Here is a 24,707-nt window from a genome sequence, read left to right as displayed (position 1 = left end):
ACTAGTGACAAATTTCAAAAGGTAAGAGTAGAGTTAAGCCAGAGAAGAAAATAATGTGCCCTGTTCATTTTGGGACTATTTTTTAATATGCTGTTAGCCAACAGTATACAGAAAATGAACTGAAAAGTCATGATCAGATTGGTCTCCTAAGTCTTTTCCTGTAGCAGACTTTATGTTCTGTTCAACATACAGCAATGTGCTATAAAAAAATCACTTCTGTTGGACATTGATAATTCATACTTGTAATCCTAGCTACTCAGGAGGCTGAGACCTGAGGATCAAGGTTCAAGGCCAGCCCACACAGGAAAGTCTGTGAGACTCTGATCTCCAATTAACTACCAGAAAACCGGAAGTGGTGCTGGGGCTCAAGTGGTAGGGTGCTAGCCTTGAGCTGAAGAGCTCAGGGCCAGCACCAAAGCTTAGAGTTAAAGCCCCAAGACTGACCCCCTCCCCCGCAAAACAAAAACAAAAACAAAAACAACAACTTCTTCAACTGGTTAATATACAGCATCTGAAGAAAAATGAAGTAATACTTTGAAAGCAAAACCTAAATTTCAAACACATTTTCCAATGAAGTTAATTTGGATCTATATTGGGTTTGTTAAAAAAAAAAAAGAGATTACAACAAGCAAGTTATTGTGAAATGTTTTCATGATTAGTACATTCTGTACTGGAAGGAAATAGGCGGGAGTAGTCACCCAGGAGCACTGGAAACCAGGCTTGCTTGTACAGCAGACTCCAAAAAGAGGTGAAGGTGTACTAATGAGGCTTGCGATGGTGCATACCACCAGACCATCCAGACACTGGTGGATACCATGCCATTATGTAGCCCTCAGAAATGAGAAGTAACAATCAAGTACTAATAATTCTTACATCATAGTTTATGGCTCCTTCACATCTGTAGGGGTGTGTGTGTGTGTGTGGGTTGGTCAGTCCTGAGGCTTTAACCCTAGCTACTGAGAAGGTTGAGATCTGAGGAGCAGAATGTAAACCAGCCTAGACAAGAAAGTCTGTGAGGCTTCCACCATGGAAGTGGTGCTGTGGCTTTAAGTGGTAGCTCAAGGACAATGCTCTACCACTTGAGCCACAGCACCAATTCCCCTTTTCTGATGGTTAATTGGAGATAAGAGCCTCATGGACTTTGTGCCCAGGCTGGCTTTAGACCATGATCCTCAGATCTCAGCCTCCTAAGATTACAGGTGTGAACCTCTGGTGCCCAGCTTAGCAAGTTTTTTTTGCTGGTCCTAGGGTTGAGCACTATTCTTGGGTTTTCTCAAGGCTAGAACCCTACCACTTGAGCTACAGCACTACTTCTGGCTTTTTCTATGTATGTGGTACCGAGGAATCGAACCTGGGTCTTCGTGCATGCTAGGCAACCTTTCTACCACTGTGCCAGACTCCAGCCCCTCTAGGTTTTGTTGTTGTTGTTGGTGGTGGTGGTTGTGGGGCTTGAACTCTGGGCCTGAGTTCTTTAGTTCAAGGCTCCTGCCCTACCCCCCTTGAGCCACTCCTTTTTTTGTGGTGATACAATTTAAAATTTTGGCTGAGAGGGTAGCCTAGTGGTAGAGTGCTCATCTAGCATGCATGGAGCCCTGGGTTCAATTCCTGGTACCACAAACACAGAAAAAGCCAGATATAGTGCTGTGGCTCAAGTGGTAGAGCTAGCTTTGAGCAAAAAGGTGTCCGAGGACAGTGCTCAGGCCCTGAGTTCAAGACCCAGGACTGGCAAAAATAAATAAATAAATAACATTCTATGTGTAACTTTTCAAAACAAATGTTTGTCTTTATAGCATAGTACTTTGTTCGTTTTTATTAGCATGTATTAGTTGTGTAAGAGGGGCTATTTATTGTGATATTCATATATATATATGCATATGTGCAATGCTCCCCCCATTGCTTTGTATTTCATTTTATTTTTTTGTTGGTTCCAGGGCTCGCATTTAGGGTCTTGCACAACTTAGCTTACTTGCTCATTGCTGATCCCCTACTTCTTGAGCTACCCTTACCTCTCCTCTGCTTTTTGCTAGTTAACTGGAGTTTGACTCTCTCAGGCTTTTGTTCCCTGGCTGGCTCCAAACACTGTCCTCCAGGTCTCAGCCTCTTTTTTTTTTTTTGGCTGGTCATGGGGCTTGAACTTGCCTGGGCACTGTCCCTGAGCTCTTCAGCTCAAGGCTACCTCCCTACCCTGGGGCTGGGTGTTGTCTCTGAGCTCCTCATCTCAAGGCTATCACCCTATCCTTGAGCCAAGCCCTATTTCCTGTTTTCTTGAGGTTAATTGGAGATGAGAGTCTCAAGTCAGGCTGGCTTTGAACCTTGATCCTCAGATCTCAGCCTCCTTAGTAGCTAGGATTACAGGCATGAGCCTTAGCTCCTGGCAAGACAATTATTGAGAATTCACTTTGTTCAAGAATTGTGACACAGTGAACTTTTATGTTCATTGAGTATTCACCATGTGGTGTGTCACTGGAGCAAGAGATGGAATTAGGAAGAGAACAAATAAAAGTTCTGTCCTTGAAAATGAACAAATTTGGGCTGGGAGTTTGGCCTAGTGGTTAAAGTGCTTGCCTAGCATGCACGAGGACCCGGGTTCGATTCCTTGGTACCACATATATAGAAAAAAGCCAGAAGTGGTGCTGAGGCTCAAGTGGCAGAGCTCTAGCCTTGAGAAAGTCCAAGGACAGTGCTCAGGCCCTGAGCTCAAGCCCAGGACTGGCAAAAAAAAAAAAAAAGAAAGAAAGAAAATGAACAAATTTACATAGTTGTATAAACTTACAGGTTTCTGCCTAATTGGAGGTTCAGTTTTCTGAGTGCTAGAAAAATAACTGTATTCAACTGCAGAACAGAATTAGGCTGAGGCACCATGTTCCCTTTTTTTTTTTTTTGCCAGTCCTGGGCTTGAGCTCAGGGCCTGAGCACTGTCCTTGGACTTTCTCAAGGCTAGAGCTCTACCACTTGAGCCTCAGCACCACTTCTGGCTGTTTTTTTCTATGTATGTGATACCAAGGAATCGAACCTGGGTCTTTGTGAATGCTAGGCAAGCACTCTACCACTAGGCCAAACTCCCGGCCCCTGTTCCTTTTTTTTTTTAAATACCAATTTTCAGTCACAGTTTTATTTCTCCTTATTATGATCCTAACACTTTCCAGATTTTTCTGTTGACTTTTGAGCATTGGCAGAAGCAAAGGGAAGAGTGAAGGCCATGGAGAAATTGTTATGAATGGAGTATATGGCAGCTGTACAGGGCTTTTGGTTTTTCAGAGCCAAGATCATTGTTCTGAGCAGGACTGTGAACTTACAGGCAGAAGTAAACAAAGGCAGCCAGTTTTGCTACTGGTAAAACATGGAAAGCAACATAAAATCCACCAAATAGAGAACAGGCGCAGTGGAAAATATTTTGTCCTTCAGAAGTTTTTTGGATGAATGCTTTTAAAGCTCATAATATATATGCTTTGGAGGTTAACTGTGATGCCCATTTAGAATTCATTAAATCATTAAATATCAACTATTTGAATTATTTTGGAACTTTTTCTTTAAAGGAGGTTACAAATATTTGGGGATTATATACAAATACAACATTTGCAGAAATGGCAAACAGGGGTGGGGAGTTTGGCCTAGTGGTTAAAGTGCTTGCCTAGCATGCATGAAGACGCGGGTTCGATTCCTTGGTACCACATACATAGAAAAAAGCCAGAAGTGGTGCTGAGGCTCAAGTGGTAGAGCTCTAGCCTTGAGAAAGCCCAAGGACAGTGCTCAGGCCCTGAGCTCAAGCCCAGGACTGGCAAAAAAAAAAAAAAAAGAAATGGCAAACAGGGAGTAAAATACTTAGTTTTTATGACTTTATATTACCATATCATATTTATCATTTTAAAGGTCTTTAATGATTAATTATCAAATGGGAATTTTGCAGTTGTTTTAGATAAACCTAACTATCCGATTTCTGAAGGCTCTATTCTATGAAAATATATCTAAGAATGCCAGCCTTTAATCTTTTTTTGCAAGTGGGAGGCCCTGAGTTCAAGTTCCTTAATATTTAAAACAAAAATACCAAAAAAAGACTCCCCCCCCCCTTCCAAGGAACCACTAGAAATAGAGTGACAGTGAGTAGCTGATCATGGATTATTTCTTTTATTCTCATGGACTCATTTTTCAAAAGAGCACATCTTTCATAACTCCCACCCCCACCCCCACAGTCCTGGGGTTGGAACTCAGGGCCTGAGTGCTGTCCTTGGACTTTCTCAATGCTAGAGCTCTACCACTTGAGCCACAGCACACACCATTTCCTGTTTTGTCTATGTTTGTGGTACTGAGGAATCGAACCCAGGTCTTCGTGCATGCTAGGCAAGCACTCTACCACTAGGCCAAACTCCTGGCCCCTACTTCTTTTTTTTTTTTTTTTTTTTTTTTTTAAATTTACAAAAGGGAATTGTGTTAGGTGCCAGTGGCTCACACCTGCATTTAGCCACATAGGAGGCTGAGATCTGAGGATTGCAGTTGAAGCCAGCTGGGGCAGGAAAGTCCAATCAACCGCCAGAAAAGTGGAAGTGGAGCTATGGCTCAAAGTGGTAGAGTGGGGGCCGGGAGTTTGGCCTAGTGGTTAAAGTGCTTGCCTAGCATGCATGAAGACCCGGGTTCGATTCCTCAGTACCACATACATAGAAAAAAGCCAGAAGTGGTGCTGAGGCTCAAGTGGTAGACCTCTAGCCTTGAGAAAGTCCAAGGACAGTGCTCAGGCCCTGAGCTCAAGCCCAGGACTGGCAACAAAAAACAAAGTGGTAGAGTGTTAGCCTTGAGTGAAAAGGCTCAGGGACAGCACCCAGACTCTTGAGTTCAAGCCCCATGATTGACAAAAAAGGGGACTTGTCCTTATTATCCTTCTAGTAATAGCCTTTCTTTTCTTTTGTTGCAGGTGGTACGGTTGTGTCAGAACCCAAAGCTGGCGTTAAAGAATAGTCCACCTTACATCCTAGACCTGCTGCCAGACACATACCAGCATCTCCGTACTGTCCTATCACGATATGAGGGGAAGATGGAAACACTTGGAGAAAATGAATACTTTAGGGTGTTCATGGAGAATTTGATGAAGAAAACTAAGCAGACCATAAGCCTCTTCAAAGAGGGCAAAGAAAGAATGTATGAGGAGAATTCCCAGCCTAGGTAATGGAGAAAAACACTACATAAATATTGGTGCAGGTCTGTAAGTGCCTGCCTGGATTGGTAATGGTAGAAGTCTTTGAGTTGGTTTGAATTTTGTATGCATAGTCGTGAAAAGTTGACATGTTTTAAAGGTATATGTAAAAGGTTACCCTGGAGAAGACTGTAACATGCTAGGTTGTGTTAGGTTTGTTTATCTCTGAAAAGCAGTGGTTTATATAGTCACAGAAAATGTTGTGGATAGTAGGTCCTTTGGAGTTTCTGAAGATCATGAAAATTTTTGTGTAGATGGAGAGTTTGAAAGAAAGAAGATTGAGGGACCAGGAGTTTGGCCTAGTGGTAGAGTGTTTGCCTACCATACACGAAGACCCAGGTTCAATTCCTCGGTACCACATACATAGAAAAAAGCCATAAGTGGTGCTGAGGCTCAAGTGGTGGAGCTCTAGCCTTGAGAAAGTCCAAGGACAGTGCTCAGGCCCTGAGCCCAAGCCCAGGACTGGCAAAAAAGAAAGAAAAAAAAAAAGAAGTTTGAGGTTGAGAATAAATATAGGTCAGATCTTACTAGTAGCATATATAAACATTGGATAAAAGGAAAATAAGCGCTGCGAATGTAGAGTGCTTGCCTTGCTTGCATGAAGCCCTGGGTTAAATTCCTCACTGCCATGTAAACAGAAAGAGCTGGTAGTGTTGCTTTGGCTCAAGTGGTAGAGTGCTAGCCTTGAGCAAAAGGAGCTCAGGGGCAGTGTCCAGGCCCTGAATTCAAATCCCAGGACTGGCAAAAAAAAAAAAAAAGGCAATAGGTTATATGACTTTAAAAAAAAATAAAGTTTTTTTTTTTTTTGTCAGTTCTAGAGCTTAAGCTGTGGATCTGGGTGCTGTATCTGAGCTCTTTTTGCTCAAGACTAGCACTCTACCACTTGAGCTATAGCACCACTTCAAGCCCTTTTCTCTGTGATTAATTGGAGGTAAGAGTCTCACAAACGTTTCTTGTCCAAGCTGGCTTTAAATTATAATCCTCAGATCTTGGCCTCATAAGTAGCTAGGATTATAGGCATGAGCCACTGGCACCCATTCATCCTCCTGCCTGCCTGCCCAGGGCTTTGTGTATACTAGGCAAGAATTCTTATCCCTAGGGCATGCTCCTGGCTCTCTACTAGGATTTTTTTTTTTTTTTTTTGCACCAGTCCTGGGGCTTGAATTCAGGGCCTAAACACTGTCTTTGGGCTTTCCTCAAGTCTAGCACTCTACCACTTGAGTCACAGCACCACTTCCAGCTTTTCCTATGTATGTGGTATGGAGGAATCAAACACAGGGCTTTGTGCATGCTAGGCAAGCACTCTGCCATGAGGCCTAACTCCCGGCCGAGAAGGCCACATTTTTAAAAAGATTTAAGTAGTTGTACAAAGTAGTTTTGGTTTCTATAAGTTGGGTTGTAAATATAATACATCTTGATCAATGTCATTTCTTTTATAGTTTGCTCCCATTTCCCCCTAACTTTCCTATCCTCAAATGCCAAAGTTCAATTTTTATATATTCATTTGAGGAAGTCACATTTAAAGGATGCCATATCAGATATTAAACTGTATAAATTGAGAGAGTTGTGGATGTCTCTCCCCCCCCCCCCGCCTTTTTTTTTTTGCCAGTCTTGCGGACTGAACTTGGCCTGAGCACTGTCCTTGGGCTTTCTCAAGGCTAGCACTCTACCACTTGAGCCACAGCACCACTTTCTGGCTTTTCTAGGTATGTGGTACCGAGGTATCGAACCCTAGTCTTGGTGCATGCCAGGCAAGCACTCTACCACTAGGCCAAACTCTAGTCCCACCCCCCCTTTTTTTTAATGGATGCTAGGGCCTTGTGGTTCATCGAGCATTTCACAACTTGAGTCATGCTTCTAGCTCCATTCTGCTTTACCTATTTTCCAGATAGGGTCTTGCATTTTTTTCTGGGCCAGGTATCTCGAGCTGACTATTCTTCCTATGGCTTCTGCATAGCTGGGGTCACAGTAGCTCTATCACAGGTGCATACTCTGCTTCTTGTTTGAGCTGGGACTTTCAAACTTCATACCCTGGCTGGCCTCAAACCACAATTTCCCCTCCCCTACATCTCTGTCTTCCCAGTAGCTAGAACCACAGGTGTGACTACCACACCTGGTTTTAGATGCAAAAATACCAGTGTGGCTTTCTATCAGAGAATATAGTCACATAGTAAGAGGATTTCACTCCATATTGTTCTAGTTGAGATACAGGTTGAGTGTGTATGGAGAGAAAATACGAAGATACTGTCCCATGCCTGCCTCTGAAAAATCAGCATTAGCTTTTGTAAAACCAGAGCATTATGGAGAAGTAGGCTATAAATGTTGAGTAGAATGTGTAAAAGTTTTTTCTTAATCACTCTGCTCTAATAGTGCCAACCTAGAGTTGGTCTACAACCATAATGCTTATGAGGTCTACAGCTGCATTTAAATTAGAACATTTTAAGAACAAGCTCAAAAGCTGGCTACAAGAATGTTTTCCTTGCCAGCCTGTAAGCATACAAGGCCAGCTGAATGCCTCCTAGAGATACATGGTATGAAATGTTAGCAAAGCTGGCAATTTCAAAACCATCTCAGCAATTTTTTTACTTCATTTATTTGTTGTGTATTGACTTATAAATTTCTTCAGAAAACTCAAATCCTACACATCAAGTTTGTTAAAGAAATGAAGAGCTTCAGTTAGCACTTCGTTCCTCTTTCTTTAAGCCCTTCTCTACATGCAAAACACCCAGCAGCTTACTGTCTAATATAATCCATCTTTGGTTGAAATTCAACTTTTAAGTATTTGGAGTTAATGCCTCTTAACTTGAACTGTTCTTATCTTTATGGTATTTACTCTGATTATTTACATTTTAAATAGTTCATTAGTTTCTTTTGTCTGTGTAGTTGGAACTGATAATAGTACTTCTTTTATCCTTCTCTAACTTCAGTGGTGTGAGTGTGATTAAGTCAAAAAACTTTCCATTGCTTTTGTTTACAGTGGCCTAATTTTCTCTTGATGTGAACCTTTGACCTATATATCACAGAACAGTGTTTTTTTCTTAAATCACTAGATCAAGGTTTTATAGATTATTTTCCTTGCAGCCCCTTATTGACAAAGACTCTTCACAGCATAGTTTTTCAATCTGGTTTTACTCGGTGGTGCACCTACATATCAAAAAATATGTGTGGTGGGATGAACGTGTACAGTAATATGATCAGGTACATGATTGTGCAGCTGGATTGTCCAGATTTGTGGGACTTTAAGCAGGGTACTTACTTCCCTTTTTTGATGGTACTGGGATTGAAACTCAAGGCCATCTTCTTGCTAGGCTATTGCTTTAGCAGTTGAGCCGTGCTCCCAGTCCCTTCCTTTAGTTCAGATCTTTCATTTTAAAGTGTTTTCATGTTGCAAGGCCCTGAGTTCAGTCCTCAGCTGCGGAAAAAAAAAGTATTTTCATATTGTAACTATTAATCATTTAATGTACATGTAAAATTATATTGTATTTCATAAGTATATACAGTTAAATTAAATGTATATTGGAGATACTGCTCTAGCTTATGGCTTTAATAGCCATGAGTGAAAAAGCCAAGCAGGAACAATAGGAGGCTCTTGAGCTCATGCTGTAAGTACCAGCAATAAACAAATAAATAGACAAGTGCATTAATTGCACATTTTAACCCTAGTTACTAAGAAGGTTGAGGCTAGAGGATTGAAGCTGATCAGGCAGAATGTTTCTGAGCCATCATCTCATAATATCAATGGGGCTGGGAGTTTGGCCTACTGGTAAGCGCTTGCCTAGCATGCATGAGGACCAGGGTTGATTCCTTGGTACCATATACATAGAAAAAGCTGAAAGTGGTGCTGTGGCTCAAGCCATGGTGCTCTAGCCATGAGAAAGCCCAAGGACAGTACTCAGGCCCTGAATTCAAGCCCCAGGACTGGCAAAAAAAAAAAAAAAAAAAATCCAGCAACGGGGACCTAGTGGTAGAGTGCTTCCATAGCATGCACTAAGCCCTCGTTCCTTGGTACCACATACCAGATCGGACAGGAGGGTCCATGACACTGTTATATCCAGTTAACCATAGGAAGAAGTTAGAAGTGAACTGTGTCTCAACTGGTAGAGTGAGCTCTAGCCTTAAGTAAAAAGAAGCTCAGGGACAGCACCCAGGCCTTGAGTTCAAGCCCCAGGACTGGCCAAAAATAAATTAATAAAAGGAAAATTAGAAGCCGGTGGAGCATATCTGAAATTGTAGCTACTCAGGAGGCTGAGATTGTTGGGATCATGGTTGTAGGCCAGAGAAAAAATTTGTGCAACCCCTTTTAAACAACAGGAAAGAATATATTTATGAAAAAGTAAATATTTTCTCAATAACTTCATAGTAGAGCCAGGCCATGACAAACATTAACCAAGTGATCAAGATGAACTCTTCAGTGATGCCACTTAGTTAGCATATGTGATGAAGGGCACTTGACCTCTTTAACTCATAACCATAGTGAATACATAAGATGGCAAATAAATTTGGTAGAGTTAGGAGAGGATTGTTGGAGACTCAGTGGGTTGTTACTTTCCCATTTCCTTGGTTAGTTTTGTATCCCCTTATGCTTTATGCAGCTGTGACTCAGTTAACTAAATGTTCTGGAAGATTAATGGTAACTATTATTATGAACTGGGGGTGGCTTCAAAAGCCAGATCATGAGTATAATATTTAATACACTTCAGTTCTTAGTATAAAAGGTCATTGATATTTTTAGCTTTATTGACAAACTATTTAAGTCAGGGTCTTACTAAGCAGCTCAGCCCATCTTCAAATTTCATGTGGTTTCTAGGGTTGGCTTGCCCTGGAGATTGTTCCATCTTGGCCTCCAGTGTTGATATTACAGGCTTGCTCCCCCCACCCCCATCCCCTCGTGGGACTTGAACTCTGAACTCTGGGCCTGAGCGCTGTCCCAGAGCTTTTCAGCTCAAGACTACTTACTACCCTACTTCTGGGCTCCTGGGCCTGGGTGGTATCTCTGAGCTCTTCATTTCTAGGCTACCACCCTATCCTCGGAAGCCACAACACCACTTCTGGTTTTCTGGTGTTTAATTGGAGATAAGAGTCTCACTGACTTTTTAGTGGCTGAGATGGCTTTGAACCATGACCCTCAGATCTCAGCCTCCTTAGTAGCTAGGATTACAGGCGTGAGCCAGCATGCCTGGCTAAGCTTTTTTTTTTTCCCCCTTAAAAACAGTTTTAGCAGATAAGAGTTAAACAGCACATCACTGACTTCCTGTGAAGTTCTATTGAAAGAAGTTCCCTTGTATCTATTTTTAAAGCTGGTTACTATGACCAAAGAATGCTGCTGCTGAGTTATAAATGTCTTTTAAATATGTTCTCACTTCTGTGGATGACACTGGTGTTTGTATATAGTTTTTGGTGTTTAGCAAGGACAAGAAGTAGATACCACTGAAATAATACTAGAAGATAAAATACTTAATAAAACACTGGTTACTTCACCCTCTGGGCTTAAACTCAGAGCCTGAGCAATGTCCTTGGACTTTCTTCAACTAGTACTCTACCACTTGAGTCACAGTACCACTTTTGTCTTTTTCTATATATATGGTACCGAGGAATTGAACCTGGGTCTTCGTGAATGTCAGGCACAAGCACTCTACTGCTAGGCCAAACTCCTGGTCCTGATTACTTCACCTTTGAGTATTGTCAACCAAGAAAATCTTCAGTTCATATTAACTCAATGGTAAAGAGTGGGTAATACTGCAACCTTATTGTGAGAATACAACTCTAAAGTGGTACAATAATTTTGTGTTTGTTAACTGTTGTGTTAAAACTTTAAGTCATTTTGAAATTTTCTCATTGGAAAGGAACTCTTAGGCCCACAGGTAGAATCAAAATGATTTTGTCTAAATTATTGGAGGTTTCCGCCATTGCTTTGTCATGGAAGTTTTAAGTTATGGAGATTGTAGGTTTGTTTTGTTTTGTTTTTGTTTTTTTTCTTTACTATGTACCCTAGACTGGTCTCTCAAACTCAAGATCCTCCTGTCTCTACCGCTTAAGTGTTGAGCTTGCATCACCTCTAGGCCTAACTAGTAACCTAAATTTTGAAAGAATTTTATAACCACTCTATTCAGAATTACAAACTAAACTGTTGTTTTAAAAAGGAAAGTTCTTTTGCTTCTCTTTGCAAAAATAAACCTCTTTTGAATTTTTTTGTTTGTTTGGTTGTTTTTTTTTTTGCCAGTCCTGGGCACTGTCCTTGGACACCTTTTGCACAATGCTAACACTGTCAGTTGAGCCACAGCACCACTTCCGGGCTTTTCTGTGTATGTGGTTCTAGGGAATTGAACCCAGTGCTTCGTGCATGCTAGGTGAGCATTCTACCAATAGGCCATACTCCCAGCCCAACCTCTTTTGAATTTTTGAACCATTTTCATGAGTCTTACTTGGAAAGACAGATGATTTTTGATGTTCTGTGTTATGTCTGTAAGAATTAAAAATTCTTTTTCTCTTTCTCTTTCTTTTTTTCTTTCGGTGCTTGAACTCTGGGCCTGCGCCCTGTCCTTGAGCTCTTCAAGTTCAAGGCTAGTCCCAACATTATACAGAAAAGAACCTATTACTTGCTACTACTGAAATTTAGGAACAGAAAGTGCTCTGTGCAGCATTTTCAAAAATCTGAAGTTTTGTTCCTTTGTGGATTTTTTTTTTTTTTTTGCCAGTCCTGGACCTTGAACTCAGTTCCTGGCACTGTCCCTGAGCCTTTGTTCAAGGTTAGTGCTCTAGTATTTGAGCTATAGTGCCATTTCAGGCTTTTTTCAGAGTAGTGTTGGAGTAAGAGTTGTATAGACTTTTCTGCCCAGGCTGGCTTCAAACCTCAGTCTTTAGATCTCAGCTTCCTGAGTAGATAGGACTACAGGTATGAGCCACCAGCTCCTGGATTTCCTTTGTGGATCTTTGAAGAATTGTTAGAATACATTGTGTGAATTTAAAGTAACCAATACAATTTAAAAAAATAATTGCTTATGTTGTAATAAGCTCAGATAAGCCCACCAAGGTTCCTTGGTCTCTGTAGATACTAAGACAGATTTTTCCCTTTACATTGTAGATACTGAGCCATAAGTCTAAGGCTTTTTCGCGTGTGTGAGTGGGTCATGGGGCTTGAATTCAACCTGGGAGCTGTTCCTGAGCTCTTCAGCTCAAGGCTACTGCCCTACCCCTGGGCCTGGGCGCATTGTCCCTGAGCTCTTCAGCTCAGAGCTCAGTCCGACCCATTTTCTAGAGGTTAATTGGGGATAAGAGTCTCAGGTCCTTTCGTGCCCGGGCTGGCTTTGAACCTTGATCCTCAGATCTCAGTCTCTTGAGTAGTTAGGATTACATAAGGCTTTAAAATATTACTGAGCAGAATTTTTATTAAGATCTGTTACAAAGCACTCTGACAGTAATTATTTCCTGTTGCAAAGTGTTATGCTTATGGAACACACTTGGTTTTAAGAAATGTTTGCTGGCTCATGGACGAATGTGATGCTGAGTAGGAGAATGTTTTAAATTGCTCTTCAGGAATTACTTTAGTCAGCACTTTGAAGTACATTTAGGTGTCTACTGCCATTATTTCCTTGTGGTCAATAGCTTTTCCTTTTTTGCAGCATACTTTACAGATTTATGAATGCTTTCTGTCCAGTTACTTTGGTATGTATGTTTTGTCTGTGATCCAACATTGTACAAGACACCTGGTAGATTTTCAGTGGACAGTTATTTGAAGAGCAAAAGATACAAACATGTAAGATAGCTTGGTCATTTGAAACCTCACTCCTTGGCTGTGCTTCAAACGCCCATTTAAGGTGATCACCCAGAGAGGCTTGTAAGCCTATCCTTCCTAAACACAGCACTTCATGGCTCCCCTCCCCTCCTTCTCTTTCTCCTTCTCACCTCCTCTCTCTTCCCATTCCAAAAAGGACTTGACTTTACTGTCTGATAAGCACATAAATTTCATTTAAAAAAAAAACAAACCTAGAAACTTTCTTTTGTTCATTGCTTTATTCATCCCCAGAACCGTATGCATAATAGGCAACAGAAGTTTTCTGAAGTTATAATGAAGGTTAGAAATTCTAACAGAAGCCTGGAAGAATATACATATATATCAGAGATGAAGGCAGCCTTTTTAAACACGGATAACTGTACCTTAAGTTTAACCTTCTAATGGCACCAAAAAGTGGGGTCAGCAGAGGATATGGCCTAAGTGGTAGAGCTGTGGTGCAAGTGGAGAGGCCTTGAATTCAAACCTTAGTGTCAGCACCATGACTCCCCCCCTCCAAAAAAAAGCCCATAATTCAAATATAGGATTGAAAACTGTTGTCAGTAAACTTGACAAATAGTTAGATAAGCAGAACAAGGGAAATGGAAGCCAAGATGACTCTTAAGGTTTTGAATTCGTAAACACAAGAGCATGGAAGAAGAACAGATTTGAGAAGGAATATTAAACTTGTGAGCATATTTTAAGGTGAGGAAGTATGGCAGGGAGTTGGAAAGCTACCAGGGCAATGGTTTTGAGAATTATTTGCAAAGACCTAAGATTGTAAAGGAAGACAAGTGACTATGGAAGGAGAAAGAATGGGAAAATACCAGTGATATGTTTTTAGGAATATATCTTAAAGGGATAGTGGGAGGAAGGCTAAAGAAACAACCACAAAAAAATACAAATAGGATTAAGAGAAGACAACATTGGTAAAATCAAGTAAAGATTTTCATGAAGGCAGGTTTCAGACCTGTTTATTTTAGAAAGAATTCTGTTGCGATCTCAAAGTGTGATAGGCATTTGTTTTTCAATGTTTTGGGAAGCTTCATAAAGATTGTCTCTAAATTATTTATAATATCTAATACAGTTATTGTCTCTAAATTATTTATAATATCTAATACAGTATAAATTTTGATACCCTATATTACTCAGGGAGCGACAAGGGAAAAAAGTCCATATGTGTTCATACAGACACATATTTCCCTGAATATTTTAAACTGTTCATTGGCTGAAGCTGCATATAGAGCCCTCAGGTAGGAAGGCTGACTGTATATCTTATTCTCTCATATTTGTTTAGCATTGTTCTTTAAATGTTGTAGTTTCTCAGTAATTCAGCCTGTCTTTTGAAACCCTAAGCTCTTTAAGAATTAACCTTTACCCAGAGTGTTGTATAACTAATTGAGCTTCAAGTCTCTGATTGTGCAGTTTAGCATCCTGCTAATGAGTTGAAGGTAAACTCACTGGGAGTAAATTGTTTTGCAGGTCTTCTAGAATCAAGTTCAAACCCAGGGCCTCAAGAACAGAACCCCACCCCCCTAGCCCTGTGAAGTTTCTTGATCTTATCTGGATGTGTTTTCCTCTTTAGTTAATGGTAGAGCCACTAGCCAACAACAATCAAAGGGTTTCTCAGTGCAAGGTGGAAAATAGTTAAGAGGGATAGGATGGGTGCATGTATTTTTCTTATATTTGAGCTGTTTGGAGTGATACTGATTTTACCACTTTAGTTAGGTGCCTTTAGAAAATAAAACAGGAACTTAGAATAGGAAAAGAAATAGCTTACTATGAGTGAAAAGAAAAAGACAAATACAAAAAGCAACCAAAGCCTCTGTAGTTGTTTGGTTGAAAAGCTGACTAGAAGAATCTATCTACATTTTGCAAAAAAGAAGCAGTCAACATAATGCTATATGGGCTAGGAGTATGGCTTAGTGGTAGATTGCTTGCCATGCATGAAATCCTGGGTTCTATTCCTCAGTACCACATAAACAGAAAAAAACCAGAAGTGGCGATGTGGCTCAAGTGGTAGAGTGTCAGCTTTGAACAAAAGCTCAGGGACAGTGCCCAGGCTCTCAGTTCAAGCCCTAGGACTGGCGCCCCCCCCCCCAAAAAAAAAAGCAACAGAAAACAAACATACTGCTGCATTTCACCCAGGAAAGACAAAGATAGACCCTGATGAAGACCCTCTAGTGGATAGTGTTAACCAAACAATAATGTCTATTTCAGAACATTTTTAGGCCACAGATTATTGACCATGATTTGGCTTGAAATTTCATAGTCAGTTCATTTGGATGGAAGCAATGTTTTTTGTGGGTCATGGGGCTTGAACTCTAGGCCTGGGCGCTGTCCCTGAGCTCTTCAGCTCAAGGCTGACTGCTCTACCCCTTGAGCCACAGCCCTACTTCCCATTTTCTAGTGATTAATTGGTGACAAGAGTCTCAGGGTGTTTAGTCTGGGCTGGCTTTGAACCGAGATCCACAGATCTCAGCCTCTTGAGTACCTAGGATTACAGGCATGAGCCACCATTCCCAGTTTAGAATCAGTGTTCTTTGAAAAAAATTTAAGTAGTCGAGTGCCTGTGCTCACAACTATAATCCTAGCTGCTCTGGAGGCTGAGATGTGAAGATCATGGTTTAAAGCCAGCCTGGGCACAAAAGTCCATGAGATTTTTTTTTTTTCTTTCTTTTTTTGTCCATCATGGGGCTTGAATTCTGGGTCTGGGCATTGTCCCTGACCTCTTAAGCTCAAGGCTACCACCCAACCCCTTGAGCCACAGCACCACTTCTGGTTTTTTTTCCCCCCCTGGTGGTTAATTGGAGATAAGAAAATCGGAAGTGGCTCAGTAGCTGCAAGTGATAGAGTACTAGCCTTAAGTTGAAGAGCTTAGGGATAGCACCCAGGCCCAGAGTTCAGATTATGAGTACAGTGCATTTTGATCATTGTCACACCTTCCATTGTTCTCTTTCCCAATCTCACCCATACCCTCAAGATATATATATATATCTATATATATATATATATAACTGTGTGTATGTGCTTGCACGTGTGTACATGCACATCTGTGCCTCTGTGCCTGTGTCTTGATGCTATAACTCAGGGCCTAGGCATTCCCTATCACTTGGCTTTTTCACTCAACCTAGTGTCCTACCACTTGAGCCGCAGCTCCACTTGTAGTTTTTTGGTGATTAATTAAAGATAAAAGTTGCATGGACTGGGCCGGGAGTTTGGCCTAGTGGTTAAAGTGCTTGCCTAGCATGCACGAAGACCCGGGTTGGATTCCTCGGTACCACATACATAGAAAAAGCTGGAAGTGGTGCTGAGGCTCAAGTGGCAGAGCTCTAGCCTTGAGAAAGTCCAAGGACAGTGCTCAGGCCCTGAGCTCAAGCCCAGGACTGGCAAAAAAAAAAAAAAAAAAAAAAAAAGTTGCATGGACTTTCCTGGCTGGGCTGGCTTTAAACTTCAACTCTCAGATCTCAGCTTCCTGAGTAGTTAGGATTCCAGGCATGAGCCATCCATTCCTAAGAATAATTTTTGAACACATAAAGACAAATTATTGGTACAAGGAAAAATGAAGTATACTTAGTAGCTGTTTGATAACCATGATAAAGATAACCATGATAATCAGATGAAAGTTCACACCTAAAAGTGGAAACATGATCTGTGTTAGATTGGTAATGAAGTCTTTGTAGTCATAGTCACTGAGAGGGGATTGTGGGGCAGAGTTGACTATTTGTCTGGAACCATGACCTTTTCAATCTTTGCTTCCCAAGGATCAGGAATTACAAGTGGACACTACTGCACTTGCCTATTAGCTGTAAAAAGGCCATGTATATGCCTGGCTAGCTTCAAATCACAGTATATGGGCTCAGAGTGTGGCCTAGTGGTAGAATGCTTGCCTAGCATGCACGAAGCCCTGGTTTGGATTCCTTGGTACCATATACATAGAAAAAGCCGGAATTGGGGGGGCCAGGAGTTTGGCCTAGTGGTAGAGTGCTTGCCTAGCATGCATGAAGACCTGGGTTCGATTCCTCGGTACCCCACATACGTAGCGAAAAGCCGGAAGTGGTGCTGAGGCTCAAGTGGTAGAGTGCTAGCCTTGAGAAAGTCCGAGGACAGTGCTCTAGCCCTGAGCTCAAGCCCAGGACTGGCAAAAAAAGAAAAAAAAGAAAAAGCCGGAATTGGTGCTGTGTCTCAAGTGGTAGAGTGCTAGCCTTGAGAAAGCTCAAGGACAGTGTCCAGGCCCTAAGTTCAAAATCACAATATACTTGATCTCAACTCTCAATAAGGCAGCATGACAGGCCTGCACCACCCAATGCACATTGAGGCCTTAGGAATTTAAGATCAAGATTGTAAATTCAAGATTGAAGGTTTTAAAATAAAATAGAACATTTAGAATGAGGAAGTAGGTAATAAATCCGACAGTATGTACTATGTTTAAGTATGTTTGTATCTTTTGTTTGATGGTAGAGCAAAACAATTTTCTGAAACTCTTATTTATTATTATTTTTTTGTCAGTCCTGGGGCTTGAACTCAGGTCCTGCACACTGTCCTCTGGCTTTCTCAAGGCTAGTGCTCTACCACTAGAGTCACAGCACCACTTCCAGCTTTTTTTTCTATGTATGTAGTACCGAGGAATCGAACCCAGGTCTTCGTGCATGCTAGGCAAGCACTCTACCACTAGGCCAAACTCCTGGCCCCTGAAGGTCTTATTTAAGGATCATATTAACAGCACATTTTTCCTTGTCTTTTCTGTAGTTCTGTGTATCTGAATTGACTGGAAAGTATATTTGGAGAACTTCTTACTAAATGTATTTTAATGTTTATATTAGTTTTATATTATATGGTGAATTCAGTGCATTTAAAATAAAATGGGCTTATTTAATTATTTTACTTCTGTTTATTTGTAGGCGAAACCTAACCAAACTGTCCCTGATCTTCAGTCACATGCTTGCAGAACTGAAAGGCATTTTTCCAAGTGGACTCTTTCAAGGAGACACATTTCGAATCACTAAAGCAGATGCTGCAGAATTTTGGAGAAAAGCTTTTGGGGAAAAGTAAGTCTGAAGGATCATTTAAACCTGAGAATTAAGGCTTATAAGTTTTTGTTTAAGATGGTTTTAATTTAGGAGGTATAGACTTTGGGAAAACTGCATTTCCTAGGTATGGTAAATATCAACTTTTTGTCCGTGTCTCTGTGTGTGTGCGCGTGCGTGCGTGCGTGTGTTGGTTCTGAGGTGTGAACTCAAGGCCTCTTGCTTGCTCGGCTGGTGCTCTGGCACTTGAGCTACTTCTCTAGTACTGCTTTTTGCTTGTTGTTTTAGATGGAGTCTCAGACTTTTATGCCTGATTTAGCCTCAAATTTTAATCCTTATAAGGATTACAGGCTTATAAGCTTTCTCTAATCATTTTGTAAAGAATTAAATTTGGAGCTGGGCGTGGTGGCTCATGCCTATAATCCTTGTACTCAGGAGGCTGAGATCTTAGGATCCAGATTCAAAGCCACCCTGGCTCTAAAGAACTAGAGACTCTTACTCCAATTAACCACTAGAAAACAGTTTCTTCATCATCTCTGTCAGAGCTCTGTTCTTCCAGTCTAGCTTGCAAAAGAACATGGAATGTTTTATATGCTTAAACAGTTTAAATCTGAGTGTGTAGTGAGCTGGGACTCTGACTTAGTGGTAAAGTGTTTGCCTAGCATGCATGAAGCCCTGGTTTTGATTCCTCAATACCATATAAACAGAAAAACCAGAAGAGTTGCTGCTGTGGCTCAAGTGGTAGAGTGCTAGCCTTGCGTAAAAGAAGCTCAGGGATAGTGTCCAGGTCCTCAGTTCCAGTGCCAGGACTGGCCAAAGAAAAGAAGTACATAAGTCTGAGTGTGTAAGTAGTAAAGGTCTAGCCAGAGGCATCACATTTTTCATATAATAAAAAGAAAATTTTAACTATCTCTGCTGCTTGGTTTTTTTCTTTTCTTTTCTTTTCTTTTTTTTTTTTGGTCAGTCATGGGGCTTGAACTGAGCTTGGGCATTGTCCCTGAGCTCTTCAACTCAAGGCTACTGTCCTACTCCTTGAGCCATAGCCCATTTCCATTCTCTATTGGTTTATTGGAGATATGAGTTACACATGACTGCCAAACTGGCTTTGAACCTTGATCTTCAGATCTCAGTCTCCTGAGTAGCTAGGATTACAGGCTTGAGCCATTGGGCATGGCTTCTCTGCTTCTTTAACAGAACAAATATCTGAAGAAAGATGATAGTCTGTCAAAAAATAGTGACATTTCTCTGTTATTCACTCAGTAGAAAATTAAGTAATATCCTTTGATCCCTTCTTGCTATTCTTAATCTAAATATATAACAGCTCCTGTAAGAATTGCAGTAGGAGTGTAATCTGGCTCCTTTCACCCCCCCCCCCATTATGACAGTGCCTAGAATAATCTGTTGTCTTATTTTGTGCCTTCTATCTCATCTTACCCCAACCCCACCCTAGGACAATAGTCCCTTGGAAGAGCTTTCGACAGGCCCTACATGAAGTGCATCCCATCAGTTCTGGGCTGGAGGCCATGGCTCTGAAATCTACTATTGATCTGACCTGCAATGATTACATTTCTGTTTTTGAATTTGATATCTTTACACGACTCTTTCAGGTAGGATACTAAAAATGGGCTACTGGTGATTTTCTGAGGAGGAAGCTTTTATAAAAATTTGCGTGTAGATTTTGTCTATGACAAAAGTATTTTAGAAATTATAAGTAAAAAAATAATATGAAGAAATCCTGTATTTTAAGCCAGGAGTTTGGCCTAGTGGTAGAGTGATTCCTTGGTATCACATACATAGAAAAGCCAGAGGTGGTGCTGTGGCTTAGGTATTAGAGCACTAGCCTTGAGGAAAGCCCAAGGACAGTGCTCAGGCCCTGATGAGTTCAGTCCCCAGGACTGGCAAAAAAAAAAAAAACAAAAAAAAAAAAACAAACCCCCAAACCCTGTATTTTATATATTTAGTCTAAAATGTAAAAAAAAATTAAATGTTGATATGACTGACTTTTCCCCTTCCTTTGTTATAAAATATTCTTTTGCACCTTTTTTTGGTGGGGGACAGTTCTGGGGCCCGGGTGCTGTCCCTGAGCCTCTTTGTGCTGGAGGCTAGCCTTCTACCACTTGAACCACAGTGTAACTTCTAGCTTTTTCTGAGTGGTTTATTGGAGGTAAGAGTCTTATAAGTTGGCTTTAAACCGTGATCCTCAGATCTCAGCCATCTGAATAGCTAGGATTACAGGTGTGAGCCTCTTTTTTTCATTATTTTAATTGTTTTATAACTACTAGAAAATGAATACAATTTATCCACTTTCTGTTATTGGATATTGATGTATATTTCTAGTTTTTTCCTATTGTATTAAAATAGTAGTGATTTCAAAATCTCATTTGGTTCTTCCTCTACGTTTCATATTTTCTCCAGTATATGTATGCTAACTTGCATAAACATTTATTTGGAACTTAATTGCACATATAGGCCTGTTCATTTGTCATTGTTTGAACTTAGCATTGTTGGTTAGAGTTGTAATCTTGATTTATTGAATTTTGGTCTATGTAAAGTTTTCACCTGTCTGATCAGAATTTTTATATTCTTAACCATAGTTGTCTTGCCTTGAAGTGACAATATAATTGAGAATTCATGATAATAAATTGAGAACATAAAATTGAAACTTAGAGTTGTCTTTTGTGCTCTTCATTGCTCTCAGGCTGATTGACTATTTTGGGGCAAATGGTCTGTGGTTGATCTTTTGTTTCTTTAGCCCTGGTCCTCTTTGCTCAGAAATTGGAACAGCCTTGCTGTAACTCACCCTGGCTACATGGCTTTTCTAACATATGATGAAGTGAAAGCTCGGCTCCAGAAATTCATTCACAAACCTGGCAGGTTAGTGTTGGGAAGCAAAATTCTCAACTTTTTTTCTTGTCTCCTGCTAGAGTGTTTTGTTGTTATTGTTTTGTTTTTTATTTTTATTCCTTTCTGCTGGCGTTGTATTTGATTTTTAGTGGTTAAGATTTCGTAGTATAATGTCTTATCAGAGACATTGCTCACTCAAATTCTGTAATTTGATAAGTACTTTAAGGCCACTTTAAAATGATGTTTATAGCTGGGTTTACATTTTGGCTCACGGCTGTACTCTTAGATATTTAAGAGGCTGAGATCTAGACAATCTTAATTTGAAGCCAGCTGGGGTAGGAAATCCACAAGACTCTCTTTTTCTGGTTAACCAGCAAAACTAGGCTTAAGTAATCGTACACAGCCAAACAAGGAAGCTGAGAAGTGAGTCCAAGCCCCAGTGCTAGCACAAACTGCACTCAAAATGAGGTTATGCTGGGTGCAGCATTACATGCCTGTAGTCCCAGCACTAGAGAGGCTGAGGCAAGAGAATATTTGAGATTACCAGGATACTTTTTTGAAAGGAAGGAAGGGAGGTAGGTAGGTTGGTATGTAGGCACTAATGGATCATGCCTGTAAATCCTAGCTACTCAGGAAGCTGAGGTGATCACAGTTCAAAGCCAACCAGGTAGGTTTTTAATCTCTAGTTAATCTCCAGAAAAACAGAAATAGCACTGTGGCTAAGTGGTAGAGCTTTTGCCTTAAGAGCTCAGGAACAGCACCAGGCCTCAAGTTCAAGCCCCAAGACTGACACACAGAAAAGAAAAGAACCACACCTGTAGAAATTTGAGCCCATATAATCTCCCCTAAACTCTTACGTTCAGCCTGTTGCAGTGACTTTTTTTCCCCCTTTTTGTGGAGCTTTATCTCATGGCTTAAGCTCTGTCCCTGAGAGCTCTCTTGCCCAGCGATACCACTTGGAGCCTCACTTCCACTTAGTTTGTCCCCCACCCCTCATGGGTCATGGGGCTTGAAATCTGGGCCTGGGCGCTGTGCCCGCACTCTTCAGCTCAAGGCTACCACCCTACCCGTGGAGCCACAGCTCCATTTCCCGTTTTCTAGTGATTAATTGGAGATAAAGTCTCACAGACGACTTTAGTGCCCTGGGCTGGCTTTGAACTGAGACCCTCAGATCTCAGCCTCCTCAGATCTCAGCCTCTGGAGTAGCTAGGATTAGAGGCATGAGCCATTATGCCTGGACCACTTCAAGTAATTGTGTGGTTAATTGGAGATAAAGAGTCTCACAGATTTTTCTGCTTAGGCTGGCTTTGAACTTCAATCCTCAGATCTCAGCCTCCTGAGTAGCTGGATTATAGCACTTGGCAAGAAGTGACTTTTGATGGTTCTGTCAGTTTTTTATCTTTTTCTCATCTAATACCAGCAAATACATTAAAACTTCTGTTAATGTTCTCAGTTACATCTTCCGGCTGAGCTGTACTCGTTTGGGTCAGTGGGCTATTGGATATGTCACTGCAGATGGGAACATTCTCCAGACAATCCCTCACAACAAACCTCTCTTCCAAGCACTGATTGATGGCTTCAGGGAAGGCTTGTGAGTACCATTGCTTATTGTCTTCTGCAAGAGTCTGGAGATTTAGAGGCTCTAGCACTTCATGATTAATGACTTTATTTGGTTAGTCAGATAAGAATTAACAGGGTGCATTGAATTGGTCTTCAGGGTCTATAGCACATTCAGCTTTATTTGATAGGGATTCTGGAAGGGAAATTGTTTTTCTCTGTTGCTTTAGTTACTGTCATGAGTACATTTTATCTTTCTACTTTTCCAAATTATTAACTTAGTTTCAAGTTACTAGGAAATTTTACCAGGTATTAATTGACCTGAGAGTGGTTGGATGTTCCTAGCGATAGGAGGTTTCAGTGACATTCATCTTAGTTTCATTTAGGTTGAGCAGCTTTACCCCTCCAGCCACAGTGCCACTTCTGGTTTTCTGGTGGTTAATTGGAGATACGAGTCTTATGGACTTTAGTGCGCTGGCTGGCTTTGAACCATGATCTTCAAATCTCAGCCTCCTGAGTAGCTAGGATTACAGGCATGAGCCACTGCGCCCTGCCTTAAGTTTTTATTGATTCCAGAGTTGCTGTTCAAGTAAAAATTCCAATTATCAATCAGCAAGCATTGGAAATATAACTGATCAGAAAACTGGCTTTTGTTTTATTTTTATTTATTTATTTATTTTTGCCAGTCCTGGGCTTGAGCTCAGGGCCTGAGCAATGTCCTTGGAATTTCTCAAGGCTAGAGCTCTACCACTTGAGCCTCAACACCACTTCTGGCTTTTTTCTATGTATGTGGTACCAAGGAATTGAACCCGGGTCTTCATGCATGCTAGGCAAGCACTTTAACCACTAGGCCAAACTCCCAGCCCTGGTTTTTGTTTTAAAATGATTAAGAAAATCATTTTGTCTTACGTCTTCTATAGTTGAATTGGAGCTGAACAGGTACTGCCTCAACTGTCAGAGCAGTTATACGCTAGAGGCTTAATTTGCTCTTGTCATCATATTACCTTTAATCTGGGAGCTGGGAGCTGGGAGCTCACACCTGTCATCCTGCTGAGACCCAGGAGACTGAGATCTGAGGGTTGTGGTCTGAAGCCAGCCCATTCAGAAAAGTCCCTGTGAGACTCTTACCTCCAATTAACCACTCAAAAAAAACCTGAAGTAGAGCTGTGTGGCTCAAAGTAGTAGAGTGTTAGCCTTGAGCAAAAGCACTCAGGGTCAGCACCCAAGCCCTGAATTTTAAGCCCCACAACAGACAACAACAAAAAACGTGTTAGCAACATGGGATGCTAGAGCATGCCTGTAATCCTAGCATTTTGAAGGCTAAAGCTGGAGAGAGGATCTTGAGTTCAGGGTCAGCTGGGAGCCACTACATACCATGACCCTTTCTTAACAGAATGAAACAAAAAATTCCATACCACCAAATGAAGCTTAAATTAAGAATTTGTAGTTTATTATCATCCGTTTCATCCATTGAAATTAGGGGTTGCACTGGGCCCTAGTGGCTCATGCCTGTAATCTTAGCTACTAAAGAGATAAGCTACTATTGAGATAAGAGGATCACAGTTCAAAGCCAGCTCAGGCAGGAAAGTTTTATCTCCAATTAATCACTAGAAAATTGAAGTGGTGCTGTGAGCTCAAAGGGGTAAAGTGCTATCCTTGAGTGAAAAAGCTCAGAAACAGGGCTAGGAGTTTGTAAACAGGGCTAGGAGTTTGTGCCTAGCATGCACAAAGACCTGGATTCGATTCCTGGGTTCCACATACATAGAAAGAGTCAGAAGTGGTACTGTACCTCAAGTGGCAGACCACACTAGCCTTGAGAAAGCCCAAGGACAGTGCTCAGGCCCTGAGTTGAAAGCCCATGGTAGTTTCCCAAGGTAGTTTTGCTTTACTTTATATATTTTAGATGTGTTAGATATCATTTGTCTATATTAGTAAGCATTTATAAATTGGTGTTAATAGAATTTCAAGGTTACTCACTCTTTTTCTAGCTATTTGTTTCCTGATGGAAGAAATCAGAATCCTGACCTGACAGGCTTGTGTGAACCAACTCCCCAGGATCACATCAAAGTGACACAGGTGAATTTTGCATTACATTATGGCCATATCACTAGAGCCAAACTATTGGATATATTTTACAGAATGTAAGGTCGGTTATTGGAATTCTCATTCTAAACCATTGGCTTTGTGTGTGGGGGGGGTTGGGGGCTTCTTTTAAATTGAGCGACTTAAAATAGGAACAGGAGTGGATACTTTCTAGTTTCATAAAGATACAATGACCAGAGCTGTGATATTTTTATCTGAACAAAATTTGTATAGAAAGTAGTCT

General features: G+C 41.0%; 1 protein-coding gene across 1 annotated transcript in view; it reads left to right on the top strand.

Moving 5' to 3' along the window:
- Cbl (Cbl proto-oncogene) overlaps window positions 1-24,707 on the top strand; it is a 48,855-nt gene that overhangs the window by 10,726 nt on the left and 13,422 nt on the right. The window contains exons 2-7 of the mRNA XM_090319343.1: window positions 4,907-5,154; window positions 17,855-18,001; window positions 19,431-19,587; window positions 20,733-20,854; window positions 22,278-22,415; window positions 24,370-24,457. Coding sequence (XP_090175469.1) covers window positions 4,907-5,154; window positions 17,855-18,001; window positions 19,431-19,587; window positions 20,733-20,854; window positions 22,278-22,415; window positions 24,370-24,457 — 900 coding nt within the window. The remainder of the gene's footprint in view (window positions 1-4,906; window positions 5,155-17,854; window positions 18,002-19,430; window positions 19,588-20,732; window positions 20,855-22,277; window positions 22,416-24,369; window positions 24,458-24,707) is intronic.

This window comes from Megascapheus bottae, chromosome 27 (genome assembly GCF_031878675.1).
Source record: "Megascapheus bottae isolate mThoBot1 chromosome 27, mThoBot2.hap1, whole genome shotgun sequence".
Taxonomy (NCBI): domain Eukaryota; kingdom Metazoa; phylum Chordata; class Mammalia; order Rodentia; family Geomyidae; genus Megascapheus; species Megascapheus bottae.
The sequence above is the reverse complement of the archived record's forward strand: the minus strand, read 5'-3'. Positions and strand labels throughout refer to the sequence as shown.